We start from the raw sequence: 24,273 nt of genomic DNA, 5'->3' as shown, positions 1-24,273 counted from the left end.
TTAATTTTGAGATTGATGATTTAAGGACAATAATATCTTAACAATGAATTTCACTAAAATTACATGATGATACATTAAGTCTCAAGATAATAAGGCCCATTTGAAATTTAAATATGTACTTACATCAGTGTATCTATAGTTCAAATAGACAACTTCCTAGTTGAAAGAAGTGGAAATGATTATTGAAAAGTAATTGGTATCTTGACGAAAACATGACACTAATAGTATTGGTGAGATAACTTATATCCTAGAGGAATGTTGAATAATCTTATTTCATAGTTGGTATTCATTGTTTATAGAAACAAATGAAATTATTTTTCATGAACCATGATAAGAATGCTTATAGTGTATTATTGTTCTGTATATGATAAGTATTGAGATGGTTATCATATTAATGATGTTTCATGATGTGGTGGTATGTGATAAATGGATATAGTTCTCATGAAAGGATAATGATGCACATGTGGTTCTTATAGCGATGATGTATCCTTATGATGATGATGATATTCATAGGCATTATGATGTTATGTCTAGGTATATTGACATATTCATTTACTATGTGATGATAGGTATTTAATGTTGAATACTCATAATGGATATGATATGCATAACGTGGCATAGGAATTATGATGCTATAGTATGAGGTTTATTGACATGTGGTTCATTTATTATGTGAAGTCATGATATATCTTTGATGCAAATATGTTGATGTTATAAATTATGATGGTATTTCATGAGGTGAAGAATGTGATAGTTGCATACAAATTTATGACCTGCGTGAGTATGCAGTTCATTATTTGGCAATTAACAATGATGAATGTTCTCATGATGACATGCAAGACTTGGCATGTGGATTATTTTCTATGATACTATGATGGTATAGCTAATACATTAGTTGCATGTTGAAGTGTAATGATTGGCAGGACTCCACAAATGGGCCGAGAGGGCCGGTTTATTTGATGATCTCATGCGAGCCCATACGCACGAGGGAGAATAAGTAACACCATATGGGCTGGGGAAAAACTCAATCAACACTACATATGCCAGTGGTTCCTTTGTCTTGTGTAGCTCTTTATGGATAACTCTTGAAGGGCTATGGGACCATCTTGAGGAGGTCAAGTTCCTGATGTTCTAGGCTAGGTGCTTGTTATTGCATTGGGATGCCGAAGTCTGGTGGGGGTGTAAGGAATTCGATGCTTGGGGTTGTGCGCCTTAGTGAGTTGTGGAGGGAGTGGGGAAACCTTGTGAGATGCCTGGTGAAATTGAGCATTGTATCGGATGCCTGCCTTGGGGCAAAGGAGGTCTAAGTCAGGCACGAGCCTTGGGGCCAGCCTTGGACTATGATATAGACTGAGAGGCTTATGCCTGATTCCGAAAGTGGGAAAAAGGACAGTGATTCCTTGGGATTCCCCGGGTGTTGTGAAACTTTTTATGCCTACTAGTTATACTAGTTCAGCAGAGGGTGTCGAGACTGTTACATGAAGTAATAAATAACAAAATATATGTAATGTCCCTTAAGAATAAATAATAAATAATAAACAGTAAAAACTTAACTTCGAGACGAAGTTCCTTAATGTGGGGGAGTATGTAATGTCCCTTAATAATAAACAATAAATTAAAAAAACAGTAATAGTAAATAACAATAAATTAATTACATGCTCTAAATAAATATAAATAAGAATAAAACAAGAGAAATAGTAAAAAAATCAGTGAAGCTATTGAAAAGTAAAAACAAGAAAGCAGTAAAGTTGCATGTTGACACATGGAGTGTGTGCATGTGGTTCCCCTTCCAATGTTTGCTCTATTTAATATATGGTGAGGAAGATGAGAGGCATTCCATCATTCCAAGATTCTATCATTCATTCTCTTGGGAGAATAGTGTTCTAAGACAGAGGATTCACTGGCAATATTACATTGATTGAGGGCTTGGGGGTGGCCAGTTGTAGCAAGACCTTGCACAATTGAGCCTATAGTTGGGTGGAGGGTCATCCCCAAAACCTTGTTGCAGTTAGTAGACTTCAATCGAAATCACAGGTAAGTGTTCTACCCATAGCTTTGAACTTGAAGTTAATTGGGCTGTTACACTTCCCCAAGTGGCCATGGAAGATTTTCTGTATTTTTCCCTGATCATCTCTTATGGCACCCCCAAAGCCTGCTAATCCTGGGTTGCCCTTAGCTACTCCATCAATATTAACCTTTAAGAAACCATAAGGAGGGGGCTTCCAAATGTTAACACCTTTGTTTATTAGGCTCACTGCCTTTATTATTCCCAGAGGACTGATAGACTGGAGACCCAAGTGAAGTATAATTCTCTCATCTTGGGGAAGAGGAGGATCTTTAGGAAGGGTCCTCAACAAGCTTCTTATTGTGTCTTTGAGTTGCCTTAGAATTTTCTCAATTATGTGTTGGGGCATGCTTGTTTTGTTTTTGAAGATCTGACTATTGCGCTCTTTCCACACATTCCAGATGACAAAACCAGGAACCAAAATCCAGGCTTTCTTAACTATCTCATTCCCTGAGAAGGTTTTTCTCCAATTCTTCATATTTTTGGATATGCTAAGACTATCCCTATCAGTTTGTCTAAAAATGGAGGCCACTCAGCCCCACACCTTTGAAGTGCAAGGACAGAGGTTGAGAAGGTGTTCAATCGTCTTCTCATGAGTGCCACATAGGTAACATTTGGAAGGACCAATGAAGCCTTTCTTAAGGAGATTCTCCCAAGTTAAGATCTTCCTTTGATGCACTAGCCAGATGAATAATTTTATTTTCATCCAATGTGGACTTTGCCAAAGTTTCTTCCAGACTTGATTAGGATTCACAAATTTAAATCCTATGACTTCCTGTTTAGCCTCTTTGAGGTTAAAGTTACCTTCGGTGTTCTTTCCCCATATTAATTGATCCATTGAGGAAGAAACCAAAATCCTTCTATGCTCTAGCTCTTGGGTGATAGCTTATGCCTTAGTTTTCAACAGGTTTTCATCACTGATCCTAGATCCTTCCACTTCCTCCATTTTCCATTATTCCTTCCCTGGTCCCAGAAGTCTTTACCCAAAACCATACCTTTGCTATTTGTGTCACTTTTGAGAGATGCAAGTTCATCCCTATAAAGGTTGGGTTTCTATTGCCAATTGTCCTCCCAAAATCGGGCAAGGTCCCCTACACGAATTTCCCAAAAATAATGTTGCTGAACAATACTTTTATTATCCCATGAAAGGTCCAAATATGGGAGCCCTTGATTTTCCCCGACATTCTAATGTGATCCTTCTCCTGCCATTACTTGGCATACTTTTTTTTCCAAAGCTTATCCCAGGGGGCATTTAGTTCCTTAATCCATCTCCACCAAATCTTGGCTCCCGAAACTCTGCTGAGGGTCTTAGGATCATGAAGCCCCAATCCACCATGGCTCTTGGGCTTGTAGAACTTGTCGCAGGCTACTAACGCCCACTTCTTTTTCTCTTCCCCTCTACCCCACAGAAAGTCCCTTTGTATGCTTCTTATATGTTGCTTAATACCTTTAGGAGCAGGAAGAGCTGAAAACATGAAAATGGGAATGGCCTACATGACCACCTGTGTAAGCACAAGGTGTCCTGCCAAATTTAGTGACCTGCATGTCCATTTTCTGACCTTTTCCTTAAGTTTATTTAATATTGGCTCCCACACTTTCTTGCTTAGAGGTTTGTCAGTAAGAGGAATGCCAAGATATTTGGAAGGTAGTTGTTCCCTTTGAAATCCAAGAATTCTGGTAATGTTTCTCTGAATAGCAATATTAGCATTAAAGAAAAAAACTTTGGACTTGCTAAGGCTTACCTCTGTGCCTACTACCATAGAAACGTCATTAAGATGTTTTTGATTGCTCTAGCTTCCTTGATTGTGGGTATGCCCTGCAACATTGTATCATCCACAAATTGTTGATGAGTGTTTGCCTCTCCATCCGTGGTAAGTTTGATACCCTAAATTCGTCCTTCAAAATTTTCCATTTTGATCGCTCTACCTATCCCTTCCATCATGAGGACGAAGAGGAACGGTGAGAGCAGATCTCCTTGTCTGAGCCCTCTGGAGGGTGTGAAGGTCCTTGATGGAGCTCCATTAAGCAGTATGGAAAAACTAGTCATGGTAACTAATGCCATGACCCACCTTATCCAATTCTGGTCAAAACCATAGGCTTTTAGAATTGCTCTTATGTAAGACCAGCTCAATTTGTCATAGGCTTTCGCTAGGTCCAACTGAATGATCATACCAGCTTGTTTGTTGCTTTTGAGAGAGTGTACCACCTCATGAGCTTGGATGATATTGTTGAGGATTTGTCTTCCCTCCACATAGCCTGTTTGCTCCTCCGAAATGAGAGAGGGTAGAAGTGGTTTGAGTCGATTGGCTATTACTTTGGAGATAATTTTATACACCACATTACATAAGGCTATGGGCCGAAAACCATCCATAGTCATGGCATTTTCCTGCTTTGGGATAAGAGCTATGAAGGATGAATTCAAAGCCTTCGGTACCTTTTTAGATCTTCTTGAATCTTCCACAACCTCAAGGATATCATGTTTGACAGTTTCCGAGCAAGCTTTGAAGAAGTCTACATTGAATCCATTCGTGCCTGGTGCTTTTCCATTCTGCATTTCAATAATCACTTCACTGACCTCCTCTTTTGATACTGGCCTGTTGAGATTGTGGTTGTCCTCTCTAGTAACCAGCTGAGGGATATGCTAAGTGAACTGTTCAATGAACCTAGATCTGTCCTCCATTGGCTCCTTTGCAATATTGCAGAAGTGCTATACAAGGACCGATTCCATATCATTGTGAGAGACAAGCTCAATACCTTGAGAATATTTCATCTTTGTGATTCTATTATGTGCCTTGTGAGCCATAGCATATTTATGGAAGAATTTTTTGTTTCTTTCTCCCTCTATATTCCATTGTATCCTTGATTTCTGCCTCCAGAAAATTTCTTCTTGTAAGCATCGATCCTCCCATTCTTCCTACAAAGAGTCAGTTAGTTTTTTCTGCTCTTAGGTGAAGCCATCTGTGATGTTGATCTGATTGGTCTCCTGCAGATTTTTCTCAATTTCTCTTTTGGCTTTGAAGATATCTCCAAATTCCTTTTTGTTCCAAGCTTTAAGATGGGATTTTATATGTTTAAGTTTTTGTTGGAGCATGTAAATTTTTGTGCCCTGAATATTCAACTCCTCTCTCCACCATTTGTCAATGTTATTAGTGAATTTAGGGTCTGAGAGCTAGGCATTTTCAAACTTGAAAGGTATGTTTCTCATGCCCATAAAGGTGGCTTCCAACTATACATGCCAATGATCTGATCCTCCAAAGGGCAGAATGGAGGCTATCATGACGGGTCTTGTGAGAAGGAGTTCCTCTGAAATAATAAGTATATCAAGTTTGGAAGCAACTTGAGAAGTCCCTCCCCTTTTGTTGTTCCAAGTGAAGGTTCCATTAATTGTTTCAGTATCCACTAGAACCACATTCATGATGAAGTTCTGGAAGGCCATGGAGTCTCTGCCTAGCTGTCTAGTGCCTCCTTTTTTTTCTGAAAGATATCTTATCATATTGAAGTCTGCTGCAACGATCCAGGGAAAAATGGGATGTCTTGCTCTTAGATCCTCCAGGGAGGTGAGAAGCTTGAGTTTGTTTACTTGCTTTTGAGGTCCATAAATATTTGTAATAATGTATATCTCCTTATCCCCTACAGGTTGGCATTTCAAGGAGAGATAGTTCCTGGTACTTCAGCATCCAGGATTCCAAATTTCTGTGGATCCCCCCCGCTGAGTTATTTGCCTTAACCTCTAAATACTCATATTTGAATAACCACTTGTTATGAATATTTCTTATCTTATCCATCGAACATTTTGCCTCCTAAATAAAAACCATGTCTGGTTTTTCTTCTTTCATTCTATTACTAAGATTTCTTTGTTTCCTTCTATTCCCTATGCCTCTAATGTTCCAGGTTGTGAGCTTCATTAAGAAAGGTTAGTAAAGGAATAGCTGGTAAGATCTTTCATCTTGCCTGAGTTGATCAATAGTTTTCCACATTCGTTCAACAATTCATTCTGTCTCTTTATTCCTCTTTTCCTACCTGAGTTCTTTGGGGATCGTGCCCGTGTATTCTCCATCATCTTGACCCCACTTGGCTCCTGGCTTTCATGATTCCTTTTGAATCTAGATCCCTTCACTTGTGACCTCCATAGAAAGAGTTGTTGTACTTTGTCATAGTCCTCTTTTGGCAAGGAGTCCACTCCTATGTTTTTTCCTTGTTCCAGAAATTTCTCTAGATCTAGATTTTCACTATCCAATATCTCCTGTAGCTCATGGTCCTCTGTTCCCGCTTCACTTGGATTCATCTCCTTCTCCCTACTGATCTCCATAAAGCTTGGCAGATCATCCTTTTGCTGGTTTTTTACAGTGATATCCTCCATGTCATCTACCTTATCCTGCTCCTTTGTTACATTCTCCATGTCCTACACTATTTCCTTGTTCCCCTCTTCTTCCTCCAGGATCTTGAAGTTGTTGTGTCTTGTATGTCTATCCTCATTTACCTTCTTGTGTGGGCACTTTCCCCCTTTCCCTTTTCTCCCGACCTTGGTGAAACCCTCGTGATCTCTCTCCACAGTGGTTTTCTGGTTACCTTCCCTATTGATTGTGGGGCAGTCTCTATATAGATGCCCATGTTCATGGCATTTGCGGCACCTAAATAGTATGTGCTCATAGTCTAGAGTCTACACCCATTCTTCATCACATACTTCTAAAATTATCGCTTCCAGAAGGGCTCCAGATAGGTCCATTTCCACACATATTCAGGCAAAGTAGATATACCTTCTTTCAGAGTTGCCTCTAATATCTTTAGAAAATGCCCCAGCTTGTTGCCTATGGTTTTCAAAGATTCTGGTAGCCAATAATCCAGAGGAAGGGAGTATAGCCTAATCCAAACCGATACTGATGTGAATGTTTCATGTTCTGGGACAAAGTTCATCATCCATGGTCACATGTAGAGTGTTGCTGCAGCATAGAAATAGGGCCCCCCTTCAAACACTCTATCTTTGTCCTCTAGGCTTGTGAACACTACTGTGAAAAAGCCCTTAGAACCCAGATGTAAATGTATTTCTCCCTTTGGCTTCCAACAACTCCTTATTCAGACGTGTAGCACCCTCTTTGTCGGTCATAATCCCATGAACTTGCATATGATTGCATGTTCCATCATATGATCCCTATGTACTTGTATCGCTGGGTCGTTCAATACGACCTGGGGAATAATGCCTGACTTGGGTTTGCAGACCCCAGTTGTCCTTATGGAAGCCGATCTTTCACTGCTACCTCCATTCTCCTTTTCTTTGCTAGTTTCCTATTGATTCTCTTCCTGATCCTGATATCAGCTTCTTCCAAATGTTCCCTGACTTCGTACTTCTAAAATCTTCTCCAAAGGTTTTTGAAATGCTTCTTTCTCGTGTCCTTACTTCCTTCTGTGACTGCTCGACTGTAGGAGGGAGCAACACTCCCCCCTGCATTCCCTGCCATGGTACCCTGAATCCAAAGCCCTATCTTCAATTCCAACCCTAGCTTCTCCCTTCTTCCCTAACACCCACCGGCGCGAATCATATTATTTTGATATTGTAGAAATGTAGTCATTATTACTAATAAAAGTTGTCATTTAAATAATGGATGGGGAGTAAGCTTCTTTTAAAAATAGTTTTGGATGGAATAAATGAAGTATCTAAGGGGATTTGTCATTTAAATAATGGATGGGGAGTAAGTTTCCTTTTAAAATAGTTTTGGGAGGAATAAGTGAAGTATCTAAGGGGTTCTTAGATGATTTGGATGAGAACACCTCTTCATGTTTTTCATCGTTTTTATTCAATAGTAATTATTAATTATATATGGTGTTGAGTTTTATTTTCAATTTCACAGTAAACATGGAATAATTTAATCAAAGCATGTATTTAGAAACCGTGAAAGCTTAATATCTGATTCGTGTTACAGTCTCTTCATGTTTTTCATCGTTTTTATTCAATAGTAATTATTCATTTTATATGGTGTTGAGTTTTATTTTCAATTTCACAGTAAACATGGAATAATTTAATCAAAGCATGTATTTAGAAACCGTGAAAGCTTAATATTTGATTGGTGTTACGATTTGTATTTGAAAGAAACAAAGTTGTTTTTTAGCTAAGTGTATTTTTTTAGTCTCTCTCTGAGGTAGTTAACAAGTTTTTTATGTAAATTATAGTTTTCAACACATTTTTTATAAAAGAGCAGCCACATTGTAGATGGGATTTTAGTTTGTTTTTTCAGCTAGATTTCAACAAATTCAGAGATTATTGCTTTGCTACATTTTCTCAAAATAGTGAGATTTATGATTTCCTAGAAAGTGTTTTTTATTTTTATTTTTTACTAAGTAAAGTGTTCATTTTTGAATTTTAAATTTTAAAATCCAAAGTTATTTTAAAATATTCTTTTACAAAATGCTAAAGAGCTAAGAGGAGAATTTTGTATTTAATTTTAACGATATAGAAGTTTTAAACATGTTGTTAGTTTTTGTTCATGAACATTGATTAGATTTTTACAATAATAATATTAAAAGAGATACAAATTTCAATATTGGTATTACCTTGATTTTATATTTTGCACTATAAGCCTAACAATATATAGAAGTTTTACTTCGAAATTGGTATTATCCTAATTTTTTTATTTCTTATTGTAAGTCTAGCAATATACAAGACAATTTAAACATGTTTTCTCAAATTTTTAGAGTTGCGAAAAATGTAATTTTTTAGATATTAGCCTTTTACTATGGTTAATAACATTCAAACAACACACACTTAAAATTGGTATTATCTTAATTTTTTATTTTGTATTGAAAGTCTTACATATTTGAAAATGTATGTTTGTGTAATGTCCAACACATAAGTGGATTAGCTTTTGTGCATGATTGTTGATTAGATTTCTACCATAATTTTTTACATATTTGAAAATGCATGATTGTGCATTGTCTCCCACATAAATGGATTAGTTTGTTTGCATGACTCTTGATTAGTTTTTTACCATAATAATACTAAAACCATAGTAGCTTCAAAATTGGTATTATTTTATTTTTTTAAATAAAATTGGAAAGAGATAAATATTAGAATAATGGAAAATTAATCTACAACATATATTTTATAAATATGTTTTTCATTAGACTTCTTTTTGGTTTGTTACATTCTCTCAAAACAATAAGGTTTATAATTTATATAGTGTATTTTGAAACCTTTTTACAAAAATTCAATTTTATTAAAAAAAATTCAAAAGTAAAAATATCTTTTTGATATTTCTGAAATAGATATAAAAAAATTATTTTTTAGATTGGCAGATCACTATCTAATTAAATTTGAGATACAATAAAGAATAGAAATTGAAAAAATATTTTTAATTATTATTATTATTATTTTTGTAAACTTGGTGGGACCATATCTTCATGTGTCCAATATATCACCCCGATATGAATTGACCCAGTCACTTCACATTGAGGAATGCCTTGAGAAAGCACCCAATCACTATCTATCCAAGACTCCATGGAAAATTATTTTTATTATTTTAAAAATAAATGTATTAAAATAAAAAAATAAAAAATGATAACTATTTATACAAAATCATATCTCCTACTCTGTATTTCTAGAAAATGATATATGCCATTTTTTTTTAACTGAAATGGTTATGCTTTATTGATATAAATCAGGTTGGGCAGAGCCTAATCAACCATTACAGTAATCAGAGATTACATTGACTTTCTTTCTGCTTAAGGGATATTGTCCATGATCTATGTTTCTACATTTATGCTGATCATTCCTTCCTGTAAAGTACATCCAATATTTGCCAATCTGTCTTCTTCCTTGTTTAATGCTCTGAGAATGTGGAAGAATTGGACTAATTGAAATTCTTTCGGAGTTCTAGTCACTTTTGAAAGTTGTTTGTTTAGCACTGGGTCCTTGAGTCTTTTCTTCTCTACCATCGTTTTGATCAGCAGTTCAGAATCGCCAAGGATTAGAATTTCTTTTGGATTTCCTTTCCTGGCCATTTGGCAGGCTTTCAAGAGGCTGATAATTTCAGCTTGATTGTTGGTTTTCGTTCCAAGGCCCCAGCTGAAGTCGTCTTTTTTCCCATCTTGGAAGAAGATCACTCCTCCTGCTCCGGACCTCCCTGGATTGCCTTTTGAGGCTCCATCCAAAAAATGATGCACTTGGCTTGTGATTTCCACCATTGCTGGAAGCTGTCTTCTGATTCTGGGATCTGCCATTTTCCTTTGTGCATTGTTCGATTGGGCGTTGGTGGGTTAGCCTTTCCTGTATAGGCATTCAACCATTTCCTCTCTTCGGTTCGCAAGGAGTTGTCATCTTTGACAGAGGAGTAGTTCAATGTTTCTAAGAGGAGGTTCTTTTCCTGTTCCGCCACTTTTGCTGCTGGCAGTTCAGTGTTGTTAAATATTGTTTCATTCCATGCTAACCAAAGTTTCCAGCAAACATACTTTGGTATAGCTATCCACACATTTTTCCAAAGTGATTTGCTTACTATGTTGTATGGATAACTGTTATTCCAGGAGGTGAACATGGTGTCAATCGAGTTTTGAGTTGGAGGAGGCACACTCAGCCCGGTGAAAAAGAATGACCAGACCGCTTTTGCAAATTCGCAGGCTAAAAACAAATGATTTGTTGTTTCCGAGTCTCTTTTACAGAGGACGCATCTATGTGGTCCAGCTATGTTCCTTTTACACAAATTATCTCCTGTCAAAATTTTGTTGTGGAACAATGTCCAGAAAAAGAAGTTGATTTTGGGAATGCTGAAGCTATCCCAAATCTGCTTCCACACGAATTTCGGATGTGAAGAATTCTTTTTGGTCTGCATCTGATAATATCCTTGACTAGCTGTGTATTCCCCGGTCTTACCCCAGCCCCAAACATCTTTGTCTTCTTTGTGAACTGGGGCAAAGTCAGAGATTGCGGCTTGGAGAGCGTCTATCTGAGTGTTTAAATGTTCTGGAATTCTGGGAAAAATCCATCGTTGCCAGTTCCCTTTTTTGTCCCAACTAGAGATATCCTCTAATTTCCTTATTCCTTTCGACTGAAGCCAAGCTCTTATTTCTGCAATCTCATGGTTTTCTGCTAGAGGGCTATGTCCCATAACGCTGTCTCTCCAAAGTTTTGTGTTTTTACCATTACCAGGGATTCGGTACAAATGGGATCTAAAAAATTCGATGCTTCTGTAACACAACTTCCAGACTTGCGTTCCTTTTGGGGGTTTCTCAATATTATATGTTTTTAATGGCTGATTGTTCAGGTATTTCAGATTGAAGATTTGACTCACTGGATGGGACGGCTCTGCGTGGAGCTGCCATAACAGCTTACATCCCAAAGCTACATTAGCATTAACTGGGTCGCGGATTTGAAGTCCGCCTTCTGCTAGCGGCCGTTTCACCATATCCCAGCTAACTAAATGAAATCTATTTGCGTTTTCTCTCCCACCATTCCATAAGAAATTACGCATAAATCTGGAGATTTGGTCTGAAATTAGTTTTGGAGCCAGAATGAGAGATGCTTGGAACGTGGGCAAAGTAGAAAGAACTGATTTGATGAGTGTCAATTTGCCCCCTGTGGTTAACCAAAAGCCTCCCCACGCAGTGATCTTCCTTTTTGAATTTCGTGATGACTTCCTCCCACAGTTGGTTTCTGTTGGATCCCAAGATTATTGGAAGGCCCAAATATTTTATTTTTTCCCAATCTGCATGTCCTGTGTACCCCAACTCGTTTGCGATTGTCTCGACCTTATGCTGCTCAATGTTCCACCCATATACAATGCTTTTCCTCTCACTTACCAATGCTCCTGATATGCTGCAATGTTTCTGAAGTATGCTTTTAAAAGATTTAGCTATTCTTGGAGAGGCCCCTCCAAGCCATAATGAATCGTCGGCGAAGAGGGCATGATTCACCGGTTCTATGCCTTTCACAATTCTGATCCCTGATAGGCACCCCTTTTGTTTTTCTAGAGTCAGTTTTCTGCTCAGGGAATCTGCCATTAGAATGTAGAGAAATGGTGAGAGGGGTCAGCCCTGTCTCAAACCCCTGGTGGCCATAAAGAAGTTAGCAGGTCTACAGTTTATCATGGCCGCGATCCAAATCTTCTCCAGGCATGCCTTGATAAGATTGATGAAGTCCTAACTGAAGCCAAATGATGAGAGAACCCTGTACAAAAAGGAACGATTCACTCTATCAAATGCATTGCACATATCAAGTTTTATGAGCATACCTTGTTCTTTACGTGAGTGGCTGGAGTGAAGAGCTTCCTGGACTTGAATGACATTGTCCAGGATGTGCCTTCCTTTCACAAATGCCCCTTGGGCAGGAGAAATTAATTTTTGCAGGAGAGGTTTCATTCTATTTGCCAGCAGTTTCGCCACAATCTTGTAGGAAAAATTACATAGTGAGATTGGCCTGTATCTGTCAAAAGAGCTAGGGCTTGCTTCCTTTGGAATTAATGCAAGGAAGGTAGAATTTATGCCTCCTCCAATATTTGCCTTTCTCATGAAACCGTGTACCGTTCTGATGAGATCAATTTTAATTAGATCCCAACATTTTCTGTAGAAGTGGATTGAGAACCCATCTAGCCCAGGTGCTTTATCTGGCTCCATGGACCAGACAATATTAGCAATCTCCTCCTCTGTGGCGGGTCTCAATAGAATGTTATTGTCCTTTGCGCTGATGAGCTGTGGAATATTTGTGAGAAATTCCTCAACATCCTCCTCACTCCCGTCCTTATCTGCGTTGAGTAGATTTTGAAAGTGGTTCACAGTGGCCTCCTTGATTTGATCAAATCGTCTTCATTCCTGACCCCTAGATGTGATGATTTCTACAATGTGATTTCTCGACAGACGAGCCCTGTATTGTCTGTGGAAATACTTAGTATTTCTGTCCCCAGCTTTGAGCCACAAGCTGCGTGACTTTATGTGCCAATATTCTTCCTCGATTCTAAAGGAATTGTATGTTTTCCTCTGTGCAATTTTTTCATTATCTAGATCAATAGTTGAGATATCTTTCTCTTCCATTTCCACTTGGAGATCTTCCAACTGGTTGACTGCATCTTTTCTCTGACTGGTGGGAGTGACTATGACTTTCTTTATCCATTCTTTTAAAGCCTTCTTTGTGTTTTTCATTTTTTGTTCCCAAACGTAACTTGGGGAGCCTGATATTTCTATTCTCCATGCTGTTTGGACCGTTTCGTGAAACCTTTCCCTTTCTGTCCAAAGAGGGCTGAAACGAAATGGAATAAGGCTGAGGTCTTCTTCTTCCTTTAGACATAGCAAGATTGGTTTATGATCTGAGGTTAATTTCGGAAGAATCTTAGAGAAAACAATTCTTTTATTCAGAATGATAGAACTGTTGGTGAGAAATCTGTCCAGCCTTGCTAAGATGTGTTGATCCCCTGTTCTATTATTAGTCCAGGTGTATTCCCCTTTTACAGGTTTGAAATCTACTAAGTCCCATTGTTGAATGAGGTTTTCCCCTGTGATGAAAAAGGGGTCTCTCAGATTGGTCCCTCCTCTCTTTTCTTTGTGGTCTAAGATTATATTCAGATCTCCCCATATGACTATATTCAAAGGATTATGCAATTCCAAGTAGTCTAAGAGAGTTTTCCAGCAATCTTTCTTCTCATCATAATGCACAGGTACATACATATTAAACAGGGCTAGCTTGAAATTACTTACTGTGTGGCGTAGTTCTGTATAAATCCAGTGCTGGGTCACATGGGAGCTCTCTAAAGAGAAGAAGTTTTTGGACCAGAATGTGCCTATTCCTCCCGCCAAACCTCTTGCGCTGACTACCTTTCCTGAATCAAATTTCCATCTTGTATTGCTTGCATTCAGAAGGGTTTCCCATTCTATTTTTGTCTCTTGGAGCATAAGGATGTCTATGGCTTACATCTTCAATAAATCTCTAATAGCCTCTGCCTTATTGGGATTACCCAGACCCCTGCAGTTCCAAGAGATCAACTGCATCATTTATGACTGGTTGGGGTAGGTCCACCTCCCTTGGGGGCCCTTAGTCTGGTGTTCCTTCTGAGAGTCATTTCTATGGTGGCTTGACTTCCCAGGGTTTTTTGTCTCTCTGATTCTTCCTCCCTAGTTTCTCTATTTGTTTTCCTTCCCGCTCGCTTTGATGTCCTTTCTAGGGTCTCTTCATCTGATGAGCCCTCATTTTCGACATTCTTCTTCTTTTGTTTGATAATATCAGCATATGAGGGGGATGATATATTGCATGGGTTCGGATTTGAGGTGTTGCCTGGATCTGATGGCTCGGTGTTGTTCTGCTGGGGAGGTTCTTCCCTTTCCGCCTCTGGTGGATCGGAGGATGGGTTGAGAGATTCAAATGGATTTTTGTCCTCCTCTATGCTGATAGTTTCCTTGCTTCCAGCGTTTTGTGTGCTTCCATTTTCTTACCCTGCTTTGTTTCCTGTCTCCTTGCCTTTGTTTTTTTTTTTCTGCCTGTTATTTGTTGATTTCTTTACCTGTTTCCATTGCTCTCCTTTTTCTTCTCTGCAGCTTCCTCGTTTTTTTCTTGCAATATCTTGCAAAGTGCCCATATTCATGGCAGTGCCGACACTTAAAAGGAAACTGCTCATAATCAAGCTCTTGAATATGGGTCCAGTCTGCTACTGAGAGTTTGATGGCTTCGGGTAATCCTACTTCAAGATCGACCTCAACGCAGATGCGGGCACAGGAGTATTGATCCTTTCTCGGCGCGTGATCTATGTATCTGCCAAGAGCATTACCTATGGATTGCAGAGAGTTCTGGCTCCAGCAGTGGAGGGGGAGATGTGGAAGGCGTACCGACACAGGTACCGCCGTGGGCACATCCTGAGCTGGATCAAAGTCAGGAGACCATTTGTTCAAATAGAGTCCTTGAGGATCCATGAAGTATGGTCCATTTCTAAATATCAGACTTATATCCTTCGCATTTTCGAACACAAACACAAAGAAACCCTTGCCAACGAAATGGATTTTTATACCTTCTCTGACCAGGGGTGTCCAGTTTCGCCTTACCCATTCCTCAACAGCTTTCGGGGATGGCCATAACCCTTTAAACTGACCGATGAGGCCTCTTTCGGCGAGATTCAGTGTTGTTCTACATGTTTCTTCCACCGACAGTGCCACCGTGGGAATACTTCCTAGTTTTTTGACAAACTTGGACTAAGAGCCAGTCGTCCGTTTCCCAGATGCTGCAACTAGGGATCTGAATGCTTCTAGTTCTGGAGGTAATGGGGGGTAGCCACAGAGCCCCCACCAGGATCCATGTCTAGAGCACTCGAAGAAAGAAAGGTTGGCTTGGCGCTGCTAGGTCAGTAGCAGCACCTCCATGCGGGGGCGCGGATCCTACCAAATATATTTTGACCTGTCCCAAATACAAATTTCCTGCCGATGTCTTCCTGCTTGAGATTTACAGAGCCCTCGATCTGTACAAAACCTTCTTGTCCTCTGTGACAATGGCCAGCGCCCGGCCTGCAGGCGCGAGGGAAGCCCTCTGCGAGGTTCGATCCAGTCTACAGCAGCTTGCTCTCGTTCAATGAGACTATATTTTAACAACAAAAAAATGAGGAAGCTCGACTTTTTGTAGAAGATGATATATGCCATTTTAATTACTCATTGTTTTTTTACTTTAATTTAACTATATTTAAACTAAGCCCCAAGTAATAACATTAAATTTTAACATATAATATAAAATGTCATATACCCAATTATTTTTTTTTACAACATTATGTAAATGTGTACTTTATATATAATCGCAATTACTTTTTTATCCTAATCCTTATCAACTGTACACATTAACCCACACACACTTATGAAGTCGTACCGCAGTTTTAGTTAGATCGGAATCTTTTGATAATGCAAATCAATCTATGCCATTGGTTAGCATTGAAACATGGGTTAGTGATCTCTATCTGTCGGCTAGCAACTTTGATTCTGGATAATTCGGATTGTCTATTAAATGTCTACACTACCCACTATACATGGCATGTGCAGTCATGATCCACTCAGCTACCACCTCGAGATTCCTTTTGAATCGACGGTGTTGGGAATTACTAGGTGATCCAATGGTCATGGATGGCTCATACATCGTTCACATTCCTTGGTATCAATTCGTGGTCTCATTCATCCGTCGTTTCTCTTGGTTCGCTACTCGGTCTGCTGCTTCCATCCATGGTCTTTGCTCTTCGCTTCGATCCAGGTTCCTATGGAGGTTTTGAAGGGCGCTCATAACACCAAACCCTGTCCTCACCTTCAGAGTCTGATCACCGAGTAAGATTTCAGCTGTGTAGATTCCTTATGCTCATTTTTCTTTGTGCAACATAGGTATAATTATGTCCTCTCTGCATACTAGTTTCTCTTCCTTTTCTCTGAGAACTTCTCTAGTTATTTAACCTATCTATGGTGGTTTCATGCAGGTTCATTTCCACTCTAGCTTCAAGCTTGGTTCCGGATGGGAGCGAAGCCTTCCAGGAGTGGGGTTAGAATCAAAGTTTTCTACTGGGTATGAAGGTTTCCGCCCTAGTTGTGTTCATTAAGCTACAATCCTTTTATATTCTCTTGCGGAAGGGATGATTAGCCCTTCCTGTGTAGTCCAGCTATCTTCTCGAACTCATATTTGGTAATTGCTAATGTATATGTAATGTAGAGGCTATAACCCTCTGGTTTTGGTTCGGAAGTTTGAGTTCTATTGCCCTTGTATTATATTTTTTCCAAGTAGTGGATTAAACATCGAGGGTTTTTACCTCTAAAATATTTTGAGCCGCGTTGGCCAAATTTATAAATGTATTAAGTTTACTACAATATGACCCATCTCTATTTTTTTTTTTAGTTTCTTATTAGAAACACCGGAAGACTCATATGATTGTAATCTTGTTTAATGGGTAATAAATTGGCAGTTTTTGTGCATCTGGAAGGTTTCCTTCCTAGGTTACGTCTCCATAGAGTACTATTGTTATTTTCAAACGATACTATCATGTATTATTTTTTTATTTCTTTTTGGCTCCTTAGCTTTGTTATTTTGCAGAAAAATTCCATGTGATGCCATTGTGCATTACTGTCCTTCGTCTGTTACTTATTTATGCTCCTCTAGCTATGCTATTCTGCAGAGGTGATGTTTATATTTTTTTTGTTTTATTTGGTAAATCGATTCGGACAGTAAAACCATCTGCTAATTCTTATTTGTAAACCGACCTGGAAAGTATAATCATCTTCTAATTTCTTGTCTAAGCGTTAATTGAGTTATCTGTGTTGGAATTTTGGAAAAGACGCTTTAGTTGGGGTTTGAGCTTTTAGATGGAATTCTGAAACCCATTCACCCGGAGAACAAGGTCGACTATCTTAAACGGGTACTCCTTCTGAATTTTAATTCCTGTTGCAGTGAGCATTTAAGTTTATACCTGAGTCCTTACTCCCAGGTTCCTGGTGCACCTTGGGATTGCATACTTTTCTCGTGGAAACTAATTTAACTATCTACTGTAAGGTTATGATAGAGCCTGGTCTTTAGGAGCTAACCCCCTATTTCATGGCTATTGTTCCTTTTTTTTTAAAATAAGAATATGACCTAAACTTGTTTTCTGAATTTGTTCCAAGTCATCCTTATTGGGATTGAAATTCTTTTCCGCTTGTTGCAATTCGTCCATGCTCCAGAGCGTTAAACGAACTAGGCATCTAGAAGTCTCGATTAATTATTTTTTTTTCATAAAACTTTTCCTACATCACTACCCCAGCAAATCTTTATTACTCCAGAAAATGGTCCGGCTTCGTTTATCTTCTCTTTTCTCTTTTTCTGTTGTAAAACCCTACACTTCCTCGGCAGAGCACTGCTCATATTTTATCAAAGTAGAAGAGCGAATATATATTTTTTTTAACTATATAGTTTTAGGATAACCTTTACAGTTTTTTTTTTGTTTTAAACAAAATGGGGCACAGAGTAGGAGTCAGCTTCCACAGTTGGTTCAGGTTCTAACTACTATATCATAACAGAGAAAACATTTTAACAGTGATTACCTCATTAATACTTTTGAATGCTTTCTAAGTGGTTTGGTCCACTTACCTGTGCCATTGTAACTTGCTAACACTTGAGAAGCCGAGATTACCTCTTTTCTCTCGCTTCCAATCTACCACTCATCCTTGAGATTCATATTTCGAGACCAAAATCTCCCCCCTAGCTCTCTTGCAAGACCACTGTCTACAGTAAGATGATTTCACTTAGTCCTTGGCTATCTGGTCATCACCAGACTTAGCCATTTCTCCTTTCTTTTCTTTTTTATGCCTGTCCCCACAACACAGATTTCCCCCCGTTTCACCCTTTTCCTCTGGAAGCCCTTCCAGTTAGGGAAAGTGGTTAGGGTTGGAATCACAACAACTGTCTTTTTCCCCAACTTCCTCCTTAAGGAGTTGCCAACTCTTAAAAGAAAACATCTCTTATCTTTTAAAAAAATATATTATTAAATTTCAAACAAATAATAATATCATATTTAGCTTTTCTTTTACCACAGTAAAGTCAATATTTACATCTATCCCGGGACATTACATCTCTCCCTCTTGAAATTGGAAATCATCCCGATGTCTTTTGACCATGAATAGCCCTGGATAAGCTTTTTTCATGAGCTCTTCATCTTCCCAGGTGGCCTCATCAGGTCCAAAGTGTTGCCACTGCACTTTAACTTCGGTAATAGCTCGCTTCCACAACATTACTTCTCTCCGATCGAGGATGTTCAGTGGCTCGACCAAGATTTCTCCTTCCGGTTCGACCTGAAACATGCAACATCTTAAATCAATTTTTTTTTTAAAGAAACTCATTCAGATTGATCTACTGGAGCTTTTTCTTACCTATATATCCTGCCAGTGGATTACATGCTTAGGATCATAAACATATTTTTTTAATACGGAAACATGGAAGACGTTATGGACCCGTATATGAATTGGCAAAGTGAGCTGGTATGCTACCAGCCCAACTCTTGCTAAGACCTAAAAAGGCCCACAAAATCGGGGTTCCAACTTAGTGCACCCGCTCCATTGTAATATGCTCTTTGCACTAATTCTCACATATACATGATCACCGACTTGATATTCCTTAAACTTCTTTTTCCGGTCAACAAAATTCTTTTGCCTATCCTGAGCTGCCTTTAAATTGACTCACACCTTCTTAACCATTTCATCCATTTCCTTAAGCATGTCGGGTCCTAACATTAATCTGCCTTCCGGTTCACCCCATCTTGAGGGCGTGCGACACTTCCGCCCATACAATAATTCAAATGGGCTCATTTGCAATGATGTATGATAGCCATTATTATATGCGAACTCGAACAAGTGCAGATAATCCTCCCACTTGGTCGGTTGCTGCATTACATATGCCCTTAGCATGTCTTCCACCACCTGGTTCACCCGTTCTATTTGTTCGTCAATCTGAGGGTGATAAGCTGTACTGAAATTCAGCTGAGTTCCTAATTCTCCAAACAATGTTTTCCAAAAAGCCAATGTAAATTTTACATCACGATCTGAAATTATTGTTTTTGGTAACCCATGCAGCCTAAATATATTCTGCATGAAGATATGGGCAATCTGCATAGCTCTATAAGTAGATTGCATGGGTATAAAATGTGTTGATTTCCTTAACTTGTCCACCACCACCATGATGGAGTCGTTATTTTTCTTTATTTTGGGCAAACCCATTATGAAGTCCATGGAGATGGTTTCCCACTTCCATTCCGGAATAGGTAATGGTTGTAATAACCCCGCAGGGTGTTGGTGTTCTGCTTTAATTTGTTGGCACTCCAGACAACATGCCAAGTACTCAACCACATCTTTCTTCATACTTGGCCAATAATATTCCTTCCGGAGTGTTGTGATCATTTTCTGATATCTTGGGTGTCCAGCATAGTGACTTTTATGAAATTCATCCAAAATCAAGTTTTTAATGTTGTTTTGATAGGGCACATACATCCTCTCCTGATAATACAGCATTCCAGCAATATCTAAAGCATAACCCTGTTGTTTTTCCTTGCTGGTGGAGTGTTGTACTTGCTGTTTTATTTGCTGATATATAGCATCTTGTTCTGCTGCCTTTTTAATCATCTCTTCGAAGGGGCTTTTCCCTTCGCTGCAATAAATCTCATATAAACACTGTAATGTTCGAATTAAAGCGTCCGCCACCCGATTCTCTCTCCCTTTCAAATGCTTTATCTCGAAATCAAAACCACTTAAGAAATCCACCCACTGTGCTTGCTTAGCATTTAAGGTGGGCTGGCTAAAATAATTGGTTAGAATATGGTGGTCTATCAATAATAAAAATTTCTTTCCCATAAGATAATGCCGCCACATTTTTAAGGCGTGAATGACGGCTACCAACTCTAGATCATAAGCGAAATATTTCTGCTCATGTTCTTTAAGTTTCCTTGACTCATAAGCAATTACCCTCCCTTCTTGCATCAACACGCCTCCTACCCCTTCTTTACTTGTGTCAGTGCACACCACATAGTCTTTACTAGGATCAACTACGCTTAGAATGGGTGCGGTGGTGAGCAGATGCTTCAGTTGCTCAAAACTCTTTTGGCATTCTGGGGTCCACCTAAAAGTTCTTCCCTTTTTTTGTAAGGAAGTGATAGGACAAGCTACTCTCGAGAATCTGTCTACAAATCGTCTGTAATAACCTAATAATCCCATGAATGATCTGATTTCTGCCACATCCTTTGGTACCAGCCATTCCATTATGGTCCTTATCTTTTCGAGGTCCACCACGATCCCTTCTTTAGTGATTATATGTCCCAAATATTGTATTTGTTCCTTAAAGAAATCGCACTTGCTGAACTTGGCATATAACTAGTGTTCTCGAAGGGTTTGTAGTACCAATCTGAGGTGCTCCTTGTGCTCTTCCATAGTTTGGGAATATATTAGTATATCATCAATACAAATCAGCACAAACCTATCCAAATATTGATGAAATATGATGTTTATTAAACAAATAAAGGTTGCAAGGGCGTTCTTTAACCCAAAGGGTAGCACCACAAACTCATAATGACCATATCTAGTTCTAAAAGCAGTTTTAGCTATGTCTTCCTCCTTAATCCTGATTTGGTGATACCCTGATCGCAAATCAATCTTGGAGAATATCGTTGCTCCTTTTACCTGATCAAAAATTTCATCAATACGGGGTAGAGGATACTTATTTTTGATTGCCAATTTATTCAATTGACGATAATCCATACACATGCGAAGGGTCTCATCCTTTTTCTTAACGAACAATACCAGGGCTCCCCAGGGGGACACATTGGGGCGAATGTAGTTTTTGTCTAACAGCTCTTGTAATTGCATTTTTGGCTCTATCAATTCTAGTGTGCTCATTCTATAGGGTACTTGGGATACAAGGGTTGCCCCTAGCACCAATTCGATAGTAAGTCTATGTCTCTTTCAGGTGACATTCCAGGAATCTCTTCCAGAAACACATCAGCAAATTCTTGTATCACAGGAATGTTTTCCAATGTGGCTATTTTATTTTTCGAGTTAGCATAGCCCACTTGGATGGCATAAATCTAACATCCCTTCCTAATGCATTTTGCTAACTAAGAGGTGGTTATTAGTCGAATCTGCATTGGCTGCTTAATTCCTTGCATTTCTTGCGTTGCTCCAAGCTCATCTTTGTAATAGATAGTATTTGTTTTACAGTTAACTATGGACTAGTGTTTTTCTAACCAGTCCATACCAATCAGAACATCATATGAACTAAGGGGAAGCACATTTAAATCTGCCATCACTGGCTGTCCTGCTATCTTTAAAGGGCAGTTATTGACCTTAGCAAGCACTCATCTCTTTTCCCCTGTGTTATAGACTTTTTTGGGCACTGCAACCTCAAGCATAAATGTCCATAAACTAAGGGCTCCTAAGTCCCTAAAATTTTTGTTCCAACCCCTAAAAGAACAAGGTCAACTGATTACAGCTTCTCCCAGAAGTTCTCCATGAAAAATTGCTCAAAACTGGTCAAAACTGGACCATTTCACCTGCTCCATAGGCAAAGTGTGTTGCATCTCACCTAAATACACACAATAGGTGCATTGCATTTCAAAAATCCCTTCTATGGGGTGCGATGGGCGAGAAGGGACAAATGGCAGTGTCAATCCGAGAGATGGAGAAGCACGGAATCTTCCAAAAACTTCTCCTGTGACACTTGCCTCTCTGAATTTGACCAAGGATGAGTAAGAGATCATCAATCTCCAAGTGGAAGCAAGAACTATCAGAGGGAAGACACTAATCAAATCTCAAAAGCTGACTCACCTCCCTTGCAGACATCTATATATGGATCCCTCATCCCAGAGATCCAGAGGCTGGAATTTTGCATCTTGTAAGGAATTGTTGTTGGTTTCTTGAGGAAACATCATAGTGTTGGGTGATCTAAGCTTTTCATGAGGTGAAGAAGGGCTCACTTGCTGAGAGGATGATGCTGGGTCAGAACGATTGGTTGCAACTCTCTTGGTTCTTTCTTGATTATCAATAAAGCTATTCAAGTTTTCATCCATACTCTTGTGTGATTTATGTTTTATGCATTTGTATGGTAAATTTACATCTGATCCTAGATTGTTTATGATAATAGATCCATGTTCTTGTATAGTGTTATGCTGCTTTGATTCTACAGGTACTCTGTGAAGCTGGGTATGCAAGAAATCAAGTAGCAAAGGACTATCAGAAGAGAGAGGAATCGAGCAAGGAACCAAGCGCAAGACAGAGGTTGGTCTCCTTTATTCTTCTCTCATCTATCTTTCATAAAGGAAAACGAAAGTAGTTTTACTTTGTTTGTTTCTAAAGTAGCTACCAGCCTTAGTGGGATTAGCAGTTCTGCATAGACACTTTTCCCTGTAACAAAATGGCGACTCCAGTGAATAGATTGATTGTTTATCTACATTTGTTTACTTTATAAACTTACAGACAGAACCTGAAGTCAAGCCAGCTAGCCTTCGAACTGCATTTGCTATGCAAGTGCAAAGTAGATCAACGTTGCTTAAGTCAATCTCCGGGTTTTGTTTATGAATTAAACGATTGATTTACAAGCTTTATAATTGCCCTCGTGGTGGCTCTAGTAACCTCCTTAGATCTACCCTTGTGATTGATTTACTGATTACCACTTGCTCGGCCAAAATCCCTGAACTGAACTGCAAACTGTGACCCGGAACCCAATCAAAGTCTCGTCCTTGGTCCAGCGCACTGTCTGTTCTGTGAATCTCAAATTCAGCGCACTTCCCGAGTGTAGTAGGTGCGTTGCATTTCAGTTTCACTGTGTTACAGGTGCGCTGATCAGACTAGGTATTGTTCCTAAATTTTGGTTTCTGTATTCACTCTTTTCAGATCTATTCAAGAGTTTTGCTACCTGTAGTCAGTACACCTCTGTTTGAAACCCCTTTCCTTGCTGTTATTCCGCCTCCATTGTGCAAAGAATTGTAAATGTTTTTATGTATTTTTTGTGTCATTTTCAGTTCTCCTTTACAAAGAATTAACATAATTGTACTGTCGTTTCTTGATTTGAAAGTGTCGTTTTCAATCATAGAAGAGAATCTGATTGTTCTTGATAGTCGATTACCCTGTTACTATTGTCTTCGATCTGAATTAGTAGTTTTTCTTGTGTCGAAAGCAAGATTTCATTTCCAAATCGCAAAGTGTTGTCATTGTCTTCATTTTGATTTTGAAAAGAAACTTGTTAGTAATTGTCGCTTTGAAAAATAATTCAGATTTGCGCATTAACTTCCTTTTTATCATTCACATATTAAGAAGGCTGAAAACAAATACATGCATGTGCATTTTCATTTAGTCTATTTGATTGGTTTGATTTAGGACAGTGCATATAGTGTGTGCTCTATGCTCTTTGCTGAAAGAATACTGTCTCTCTTTCCTTAGTAGCTAGGATTTTCATTACACAAAGAAGATAAAACGATTGTTTATCATCTTAGATTGCATTTTAGGAATTGTACATCTACATCACGCGGTGAACCTGAAAGGGAAATTTCTTAAGCAAGATCAATTATAAAATAAATTTAATGAATCTAACAATGCTTTGGAACCTAATGCACAACATCTAGAAGTCTAGGCTAGAGACGTATTCCGGCGTCGTAAAGCCTGGTAACTGTTGTTTTCACTGTTGGTTGGGTGATTCCTCCACTTTGAGACGATAAGTGCCAGTACGGACTTGTTCTCCCACGTACCATCAAGTATATTTTGGGAGACCACAATAGGCT

The 24,273-nt window shown here is 38.8% G+C and overlaps 2 protein-coding genes across 2 annotated transcripts; both read right to left on the bottom strand.

Annotated features, from left to right (window-relative positions):
* Positions 1-10,155: 10,155 nt before the first annotated feature.
* Positions 10,156-11,454, bottom strand: LOC149199614 (uncharacterized). Its single transcript, XM_089400634.1, has one exon. It carries the CDS (start codon positions 11,452-11,454, stop codon positions 10,156-10,158), a length of 1,299 nt encoding a protein of 432 aa, XP_089256760.1.
* A 58-nt stretch (positions 11,455-11,512) lies between these two features.
* LOC149199613 (uncharacterized) lies at positions 11,513-12,049 on the bottom strand. The gene has a single exon (XM_089400633.1). The coding sequence runs from the start codon at positions 12,047-12,049 to the stop codon at positions 11,513-11,515; it is 537 nt and encodes a 178-aa protein (XP_089256759.1).
* Positions 12,050-24,273: the final 12,224 nt, after the last annotated feature.

The sequence above is a fragment of the Pinus tabuliformis genome, chromosome 2_1 (assembly GCF_031772625.1).
Source record: "Pinus tabuliformis cultivar Carrire ecotype Pingquan chromosome 2_1, CPIR1, whole genome shotgun sequence".
Classification (NCBI taxonomy): Eukaryota; Viridiplantae; Streptophyta; class Pinopsida; order Pinales; family Pinaceae; genus Pinus; species Pinus tabuliformis.
Note: the sequence above shows the minus strand (reverse complement) of the source record. Positions and strands in the feature narration are given on the sequence as shown.